The sequence below is a fragment of the Crocodylus porosus genome, unplaced genomic scaffold (assembly GCF_001723895.1).
Source record: "Crocodylus porosus isolate Cpor-Errol unplaced genomic scaffold, CroPor_comp1, whole genome shotgun sequence".
Taxonomy (NCBI): Eukaryota; Metazoa; Chordata; order Crocodylia; family Crocodylidae; genus Crocodylus; species Crocodylus porosus.
The window spans coordinates 180,487,951-180,498,372 of record NW_017728886.1 but is presented as its reverse complement, the minus strand read 5'-3'; the positions used below and the strand labels follow the sequence as shown (position 1 = coordinate 180,498,372).

The 10,422-nt window shown below is 48.4% G+C and overlaps 1 protein-coding gene across 2 annotated transcripts in view; it reads right to left on the bottom strand.

The window, feature by feature from the left end:
- PPP4R1 (protein phosphatase 4 regulatory subunit 1) overlaps window positions 1–10,400 on the bottom strand; it is a 72,868-nt gene extending 62,468 nt beyond the window's left edge. For both annotated transcript variants that reach the window (XM_019545982.1, XM_019545988.1), the window contains exons 1-2: window positions 10,170–10,400; window positions 10,006–10,050 (exon numbers count right to left, since the gene is read on the bottom strand). In XM_019545982.1, the coding sequence (XP_019401527.1) occupies window positions 10,006–10,050; window positions 10,170–10,176 (52 nt within the window). In that variant the 5' untranslated portion in view covers window positions 10,177–10,400. The remainder of the gene's footprint in view (window positions 1–10,005; window positions 10,051–10,169) is intronic.
- Window positions 10,401–10,422: the final 22 nt, after the last annotated feature.

Below are 10,422 nucleotides of genomic sequence, written 5' to 3'. Positions count from 1 at the left end.
CCCCTGCTCCCCAGCCCTCAGCTGCCAGGGATATGGACCCCGGTCTGCAGCCACCTGCCCGCTCTCCCCCTGCAGGCTCAGGCACAGGTGGGGGAATCTTCCCACCCCCACACACACCCCTGGGAGGCAGGGATGATCCGCACCCCACAGATCTGTATGTGCAGCAGGCACAGGCTATACAGGCTGCTTCCCTCCCCCGGGGCTTCCACAACCCAGTGGGCTCCACCCAGCATGACAGGGAACAGCGGAGCTGCACAGAGAAGCTGCTCGCTGCTGCTCGCTCCGCACTGCCCTAGCAACACACCTCCTGCACATGACAGCAGTGGCTGCAGTAACAGCAGCAGCGCCGGGTTGCACCCCTCAAAGCAGCAGCATGCACAGGGAGCACATCGCCAGGGCAGCACAGACCTCACAGTGGAAAGGAGATCCCTGCACAGCTCTGCTGTTCCCTGCTGTGCCAGGTCATGCCTGCTGGGCTGCAGAGGCTCCAGGGCAAGAAAACAGGGCAAGAGCCTGAGTGTGGCAGCCCAAGCCCACCCCACACACAGATCTGGGGTGCGTGGGGCCCACCTGCCCCTTGGGAGTGCACGCAGTAGGGATCCAGCCCCAGCTCCGCTGGAGGAGACACCTGCAGCCCTATCCTGATCCTCACTGGGGTGCTGCAGCTGCACATTGCAGCCCTGGGCCCCAAGCACCGCCAGACTGTGCAGCAACCCCAACTCCGCCCAGCTCTCTCCCTCCCTACGGAGCCTCAATCACCCTCTCCCCCCTGCTTACCTACTGAAGCTGCTCTCTCGGCTGCTTGAGTCCATGTGCATGCACATTGTGCCCCCTTTCTGACCACCGTCCTCCCATTCCTCCCAGCTCCCTGCAGGCTGGAACTCTGCCAGCCTGCAGGGAGCTCATTGCAAAATCCATTGGTTTCTCAGGTAAAACAAGAAATCCACGTTTGTCTCCGGTAAAAGGTAAAAATGAGTGGTTTACTCTGTTTTTCTGTGGGAAATCTCCCCGATTCTTGGAGATCACTCCTCCCTTGGGACTGGGACAATGAAAACCTACAAAAGATTACATATAGTCTTTTTGAGAGGGTAGAAGGGTGGGGGTAGAGAGGAAGTAAGAGGGCAAGACGGACCACAATAGGAGGAGACTCACAAATGCAGGAACTGCCACTGAAGCCAGAACTAGCCCAAGAGAATTCATAATTATGGAAGATAAAGATGACCACCAATATAACCATTTTCTGAATTAAAAATGCAGAACGTAGTCCTTTGATCTAGTTCTGCCTCAGCCAAATTCTTTACATACACACATGCACGCAGGCTACAAACTAATCCAGTTATTTCCCTTAGAGGCTGGGGAGGAAACAAGAGATAACTTTTAAATACTTAGGGGATACACATGCAAAGTAGGGTGACAGAGGCCTTTATTGATATGTTTACCAGGGAGCACACTCATATTACCCAATAACTTTTATCCCAAACAATTTGAAATATCCTCTCTGTAGAATGGCACTGGTAAAAGCAGACTTAAGCATTGCACGGAAGGTCTTAACTTGCATTACAGTGAATATGTATCACTATTTCCTTATTTTAAAATTTATTTCACACAATCCAAAGTAGCTTTAGGCAGCCCTGCTACACCCCGTTCCTTCAGGGGAGAGACTGTGCTGCCACCAGGACTTGCTTCTGCTCCCCAAGAACCAGAATCAGAAAAGCTATCCTATCCCATTCTGCATTGTTACAAACATCCCTTGTTGTTACTGCTACAGCTGCACACAGAAGCCATAGCAACAGAAATCCTGTTCAGAAAAGAGGTGGTTGCTCTTCACTACCCCATATTCTCAATCTCTATTTTCAGTTAGCAGGCAGAAGGCAACTTAGAGAACACTGATGCTGCCCTCTATACCATCCTTCCTCCCCCCACCCTCTTTTTGGACAATAAAGTCTTGCACTTATCTCTCTTTCCTCCATCCTTTCCCCTTTTGGGCATTTTCCCCTCACAGGGAAAGGATTTCCAAGGGGGGTGGGGAGGAGGAGGAAGCAGCAAACAAGATAGAAAGGAAGGAACTGGTGTCCTTAACTCAGAAAAGCAGGAACATGGAGTTAAGAGGTAAACACCACAGATTTGCCTCTAAGAAGTGATGCTTGGGGTCTGGCAGGCACAGCAGGGGGACAGACAGAAAGCCATTTTCCCCTTTGCTCAACTGCTTGGATTGGGCGTGGCAGGGGGAAAAGGAGGGGGGTTGCAGGGAGGAGTGGCAGCAGTGTGAAGTGCCATAGAGGGATACATTGGATCACACATGATCTCTCCCCACCTCAGCTCTTGTTTCTTTGGCTTCAAATAGGTTGACTGAGAAATAAACTAGAAGCAACCTTTTTGAGACAATAAAATAATAGGCATATACAGGAATTATGCCTCTCCGTCCTACTTCCTGGTGGGTCTCCCCATCTCCTAGGAGATTCAGGCATCCCCCTCAGGAAACCAAAGGAGAACTGAAAAATCAGAAGACTTACCATGTTTGCTCCAAGCAAAGTAGCAGGCTTAATAAGTATGCCTTGTTCAGTACGAAAAAACTAAATACAAAAGACATTCCCAACTAGAATCAGTCACACCATGATACTCAGAGAGCTTTTACTCCTTTGTTTTATGCCGACACAATACTACACACATCACTGACAACTTGGTCACAAAAGAGCATGTACAACCAGCAAGGTGCCAAACCACTAGCAACTCAAAAACTTCCTCAATCTTTATTATTCTCATAGGGACTCAGTCCCTATCATTTAAAGCAATGATTTTGAACCAAGGTGCCATAGCACTCTGGGGTGGCATGAGATCCCCTTAAGGGTGTTGCAGGGTGCCACTCAATATGAGCACTGTTAGGTGTGCAAACACCTACATGATTCAAAACAGAGATTTCAAGCAGAACCCAGTGTCAAAAACATTCTGATGTACTGTGATCTTTCAGATCTTCGCAACAGAAGAACTGCTCTATTATTTTTCCACTCAATAAATAAATTAATTAATTAATGCTAAGACCTGGCATTTGCAAGTGGTGCCTGGAGTCTACCGAGGAGGGGTGTCTTGAATCTAAAAAGGTTAAGAAGTACTACTTTACAGCAGTGGTTTTCAACCTGTGGACTGCCAGCTCCTGGGAGTCCTCAGACTATGCCTAAGGGGTCTGCAAAAAGATGACTATGATCAAAAGTATGTAAATACCCACATTTACAATTCAAAGGGGTCTGCACCTCTGTTCAAAAATTCCAAAGGGGTTCACAAACCACTGTTTGAAAAGTTTGAAAACCACTGCTTTAGAGGAACCAGGAGTTAGAACTGCTGCTAAGTGGCGCTTCTAGCGGCCTATAAAAATACTGATTCCTACCTATAGTGAAGTTAACCATGAAACAATATAAATTCCTGACCAATAAACAGCTGCTAAAATCATCATAAGGGTCTTAGTTAACTCTCTCCTTGTAATAAAGATAACAAGCACAGAGAGCAGAATGCAAACACCTGCCCATTATCAACTGCACCAGAGGCAGCAGGCAAGGGTTAACCCGTTGTACTTGTATCATGCCAATTTATACAAGTACCAATTTGTAACCATGCACACTTGGTTACTATGCAACACTATAAGCAAAAGATGGTATCATAGTATTACTGTAATATTACACCTCACTGAACAAGTAATTTTAAAAATCAAAGTTTTTATTTGAATATTTTCTTCTTAAAACTAATTTTGAAGTTGTGGACAATCTTGGAGGCCTAAACTCACTATAGTCTGTTAACAGTTAATACTCAACTAAGAGATGTTTGGTACTGAAGAAAAAGCAAACTACTGAACTGGGGAAGTCATTTGTAAAACACCTGGAACAAAAGGTTTTTTCAGTGATAAACCAGCTTTTTACAGCTGTAGCCTTCTCTGCAGGTGCACAGAGATTTTCTTCACTTCAGTTTAATTCAGTAACTAGTTCATTCAAAACTGAGAAACCAAGTGGGAGTTGAAAAGCTTTAGTTACAGCTTCTTCTACTGAGCTGCGAAACATATGAAAAATAGCAGAATAATATTTGATGATAAAGAGTCCTTTATGATTCACTACTGGTAAGAATACCTTTTCCACAATTTACTTTCCGCACTTTTATTTTTTATTTCTCTACTCTGCTTTACTTAGACAATTAAACTATTCTATTTGGATATCTCACACACAAAGCAAATACAAGTCTAATTATTTCTATTGATTTTTCCCCTTATTATTTTAAGCCATGCCAGTGACTGTGCGGAATGTAGGACTTAAGTCCAAAGATACAGCAATATTCTATTTAACAGATTAAACACATTTGCTCTGGTGCATTCTAAGATTATGAATAAATGCACAACTACACAGGAGTTTTACAAGAGTTAGGAAAAAAATTAAGTAGCTTCTGCTACCACAGGCTAAAAACACAGTTTGCTTGATCAAAGGGCAGCAAACTAACATATGCTGTATTTGAACCGTTTTCAAGAACAGCTAAAACTCCAGTGTGAATAGGGCCCAAAGGTGGCAATTACACTTAACTTGCACTGCTGGGTCACTTGAAACTGAAGCAGAATTAACCTATTTTATACATAACGGCCAGATGACCAGAGGATGGATTCAAGCTGAAACCCTAGAAGTAAAGAACTCTACCATAATACCATTACTTAAAAAAAAAATCTAGTAGAACCTCGTTGAAAAGACATGCAGTCTGTTCACATTAGATAGTTGATGTCACCTTCCCATATCTATCCCACCATTTCAAAATTATGCTTTGGGACTAATCTGTCAGCTATTTACTTAAAATAGATTTTTGAAAAATGTAAAACATTTCAATTATATTTGAAAATATGACAATGTTTTTAATGCCAAAAATCAAGGAATTCAGGGGTGTCAACCATATCAGCTGGAGGAAGAGACTTGCTGCACCCCAATCCTGCAGTGACAGTGTGCGAGTGTGGAGAGGGAGAGACCCTATAGAGATGCAATGAGTGAATGAGGGAGCAGAGTTGAGTATGTGATCCTGTGCCACAGCAGCCAGAGCAGGGGCTCTGCCCCTGGTGGTAGAGTTTCCCATTGCAGCAGCCAGTACCACAATGACAGCCAGGACGGTGACAGCCCCAGAACCACTGGGGGAAAAGCCCTATGGCTGCAATGCCTGGGCTTCTGGCAATGGCAGACAGCACACTGGTGAAAGCTGGTGTGCTGGCATCCTGAGCAGCACTATGGACAGAAAGTCTAACAATATGGCCAGAGCCAGGGCTTTCGGCATATGCCAGTAACCCCGCTTTTGCCGGGGCACAGGCAGTCCCAGCAGCACCACATTAGGCTCTGCTACAGTGGCCAAAGTTCCAGGTCTGGCCATGGTGGCATGGCTTCCCACAGGCAACAAGACGACTCCTGGCTTTTGCCAGGTGTGGGCAGCTCCATCAGCACTGAGGGCAGAAGCAACTAAGATCCAATCACTGACACCTTGAGCAGCATGGAAGGTTCCTTTGGCGGCAGCCCATCATGGTGAGAGCACAGCAGCCCCAGCAGTCAGGGCCCAGAGCCTGGAAAGATGGTGGCACTTCCTGTTGCAGAAGCAAACGCTTTGGCAAGAGCCAGGGATGCAGATATCTCCAGCGACACCATGGGCAGAAGCTCCTTCACATGGCCATGGACCAGATGACCTGGGTCAGCAGGCTGGATCCAGCCCAAAGTCTGACACCCCTACTATATTCCATTCAAACCATTTAAATTTAAAAAAAGAGTACACAGCTGCAGAGCAGCACATAAGCAGTGAGGAGCAAAGCCAGCAGCATGGAGTGTTGCATGCAGCTGCTAAGTCTGCTGTGGTGGAAAGGGAATGGAGCGGGGAGGGAAGAGGGGTGTGGGAGGCAGATCAAGGCCCCCACGGTGAGGGAGGGTGGGGGTGTTGGGGCTGGAGTAGGGGCTGAGGCAAGAGCTGCCCAGCTGGGGCCAAAGCAGGCACAGGACGGAGGTGCAACTTGTGGGTGGCTTGGGGGCAGCTCCCACCACTGCGCACAACTCATCCAGTGCTCATCTAGCAGCTTCTGCCACTGCTGATCCAGGAGGGCACGGGAGGGGGAGCCCCCAGACCTGCATGGGGTGGGGTGGGCTGGGGTCAGGCAGATCAGAGGCACACGCCCCTCCTGCCCTCCAGGGACAGCAGTGGGAGCCACCCCCCCGCTTCCCGCACCTACCCTGGCCCTGGCCTGCAGCTGCAGCCCACCCTGCACAGATCCAGGGGGTACACACTCCCCCCTCAACCCCAGATAAGCTGCTTGCAGCTGTCCTGCAACCTGCCCCGGCTGGTCAATGCCTTGCCTCTGCCCCAGCCCCATTCCCCCCCTCCTCCACACCAGATTTACCAGCTAGACGCAGTTCTTCAAGCTGAAGAGCTGTGTATTGGAAATCAGATCAGTATTGGCTAATTGCCTCCTTAAAAACCTGCTATCAGTATCAGCCCCCAAAATCTCCATCAGTGCATCCCTAGTAGATCATTTGGATTCAAACAGAATCTACTGAATATTGCATGACATTTAGGCAGTCACCTTCCCCTTTAAAAAAATAAAGTGCTTTAGAAAGTAAAGCCAGTTCTCAGCTACATTTCACAACTTCTTCCTTTTCACTGAGAACATATTTGTCAGCATTGTAAGCAGGGGTTGAAATTTGGTTGTTTTTCTGTAATTAGTCTAATATCAAAGGATCATTCAAACACTGGGTCATTGTTTCCAAGACAATACACAGTCAACTGATCTTATTTCAAATATATTTTTTAGACACACATAACACAAGTACATCCAATTATACCAAAGTTCCTAAAACTATGCCTGCACTACAAGAAATAATACATAAACAGTTGCACTGTCTGTCCCTGCAAAAATTCAGGTTAACTGCAAGACCATATTTGACAGAATTACATGTATGAGTATATTCAAAAGGCTTTATAACCAAGAATGTTCCAATACGTTCTAAGATTTTTTTAAAACTTCCCAGAGCCCATTCCCAAGCCTGCTGCTGGAAACAGGCTTTCACGCAGTTGAAAAATAAGAGCTTTAAGGTCATTTAATCTAATTCCGCAACAATACAGAACTGTTCCCTGCATTAAGTTTTAGTCTGCTTTCTGTCCAGTTCCTTACCTTTTCTAAAAAATAAGTGTGTGTGTGTTGAATTGTTCATTCTTATTTAATTTATAAAAAGCTTCCCTCTCTTCCGGTAAGGTCCTTTAAAATCCTTCACCTGCTTCTTTCATAATTCTGGCCTAGGGCAGCACTCATCTAATCTTCACAGCCTACAACCAAGTATGTAGATGACTTTGGAAAGGAAAAAAATTATAGTAAAAATCATAATGTTCCATCTATTTTTGGGAGACTAAAAACAAAGAATCAGACTGTGTTTGCAGGGCGGCTATAACATATGTATGTTCCATCAGTAATCTCCTTTATTCATGTTTTGTCTTTTACATTCAAGGAAAATATTATGAGGCAGACCAAGAGAAATCTTTGCCCATTCATATAGAGCTCTTACACAAATTAAAGATATGCTATCAATCTGAAATCTGGTCAGACTGAATGAAAAGAAGCCTTACAAGAGATAACTCTCTCTCATGCTAGTCCACAATGAAACATCCAAAAACAGGATACAAGGCAGAAATACTGGATCACTATCACTGAAGTGGAGGAATGTTACTTAAAAGTGTTTGAATTTTGACTAATTTAACAGACGAATTGCTATTAGTCTTAGATCCTTAAAGACTATTTTCAACCAAATTAAAGCCACAATTCTACAATCTGCTTACAGGGAGACACCCCTTCTACCTGTCAATGGCTGGAAACAGACATCCTCTTTGGAGCACAATCAGCTGTGCTATGACGTATCGCAGCACAGCTAATCCACTTCAGAGACATCTAACAGACATCGTCAGACCTGTTGTTCTCCACAGTCCATATCCTGCCACTCCCAGGGCTTCAAGGACCCAATCCTGGAGGAAACAGGCACTGAGTTCGGGTATGCATCTACAAGGGGGGAAACCCCAACTTGTAAATGTGCCCCCATGTTGGGATGCAGGGGAGCCCTTCAGAAGGGGAATCCCCCAGCTTGTGCCTGCAAAGCATGGTGGGGAGAATTCCCCCTGGTGTTCCCTCTTCTAGTTGCAGGTAGCACCCCAACCCAGGAGCAGTAACAAGAAAAAGCACCGGGCACCAGGGCCATGTGCAAGAAGAGGGCAAAACTCCTAGAAATTCCCCTCTCCACATCTGCAGAGCTGGGGGCATAATACCCCCACTGTAATGGGCAGGTGGGAGAAGCCCTCCACACTTGCAGACGTGCACCAGAGGTTATTCTGCCAGCCCGCAGTCTCCTGCCATAAGTAAACAGATGTCACGCAAAAGGCAGCACAAATTGTTAGTACCGTTACTGCTGCCACAAAATGTAAGCACTTTTGGCCCAACAAAAGGCTATGAGGTCTGTTCACTCAGCTGTTGTACCTCCATAAAGAATTTAATTGCAGCACATAGGTAGCAAACAGACACTGACTATCAGTCTCCAGACAGGAGCACAGGCATGCCTCAGCAGAGTGCAGGACTGATGTCTAAAACATAAACCACATAAAAGAACCATGTTTCTTCATCCCTACCTTATCGTTAGCATTTGATATCACCTTTGTTCCGTTTACAGCTCTCCTCTAGAGCCAGAATTTCAGAATACTTATTTATACAATGAGGTACTTTCTGTCTCATCTAGCACCACAAAATACCAGTCACTGCACAGAGTTTCTTTACCTAAAACGAACACCCTTTCCGTTGCTAATAGAGTTCTACATCTATCTTTTTACTATATTACCACAATGCCAGATTCATTCTCCCTCATTGCAAGCATTTTCATTAACAAAAAAGAAAGCGATTTAAAGGGGGAAAAAAACCCTTCAGGCAGAAAAAAGAACACATCTTGGATGAGGTCACAGACACAACAGGCTCTCCTAGGGTTTCTTCTTGCTTGCTCCCTAGATCCTTTCCTAGGGTTTCTTCTTGCTTGCTCCCTAGATCCTTTACACAAAGGTCCTCAGTTTCTGAATGGGGTCAGTCCTCTGCAAGTCTTAGCCTCATCCTAATCTCACCATGTCCTCATGCTCACGTCAGGCTGTTTACAGAGAACTGAATAACACAGTTATCCTGGGCAAGTGCATGGGAAACAGCCTACAGCTTCCTTAGAGTTCAAGAGCCCAAGGAGCCTCATGTAACCAGCATAACCCACGTGGCCAGCTGGTGAACCCCACACACCCCAGCCTCCTGCAGGGCAAGAAAGCGGGTGGCCAGCCACACCCACACAAACGGAGAGGGAAGTGCGGGACATACACCCACGCGCACATACAGGGAGGGGTGTAGAGGACACGTGTACGTGAACACACACGCAGAAGTGTAGGGGACACGCGCACATGCACGCACACGCACAGAGGTGTAGGGGACACGCGCACATGCAGAAAGAGACACAGGGTACACGCACACACGCAGAGAGGGGTGTAGAGGGCACGCACGCACACACAGAGGCGTAGGGGATGCACACACAAAGAGAGGGGCGTAGGGGATGTGTACACATGGGGGGGCATAAGGGACACACGCACACAAGGGGAGGCATGGGGACAGGGAGGCAGCTTCGGATGTACATACAGATATACACACACAGATGGGGAGCAGTTTAAGACACGGGCACACAGAGCAGCTCAGGACAGGCAGGGAGCAGCGCAGGACATGGACACGTACCACAAGCTGAAGAGCGACACCCGCGCCTGCTGCTTCGCCAGGGTCTAGCCCTGCCCCGCCTCGCTTGACACCTTCCCACCCGCACTCACCCACCTCCGCCCCTCGCGCTTCCTCCGCGGCCACCCGCGCCCCGCGCTTCCGGCCCACCCTCCCGCGGCTGTGTGCGCGCCTGCGTGCGTGCGCGCGGGGCGGGGCTGGGGCCGGAGTAGCGCCCGGGCCGTACTCACATGCCTCTACCTCCTCCTGCGCGTCCTCCTGCAGCAGCGACAGATCTGCGGAAAGACGCGCACAATGTAGTGCCCGCCCGCGCTGCCCCCCTCCTCCTTGGCGCCGCCCCGCCCGGCCCCACAGCGCTCCTGGCGCTCCGAGGGGGGAGGGGGCCGGCACCTACCCGCCATCTTGCTGCGGCCCCCGCGGGGCTCCGGCTGCCTCTGAGCAGCCGCGGCGGCGGCGGCACGGGGGGAGGGGCGGCCTTGCGAGCCTGCAGCTCTGCCTCCAACTCGGGGCTCGGGCGGCGCCGGCGGGTGTCCCCGAGAGAGCCCCGCGCGCAGCGAGCGGCAGGGAGGGAGGGAAGGAGCGAGGGGGCTGGGCCGGACACGCTGCCCCCGCCTCCGCCTGGGAGCGGCGCACGGCGCTGCCGGGCC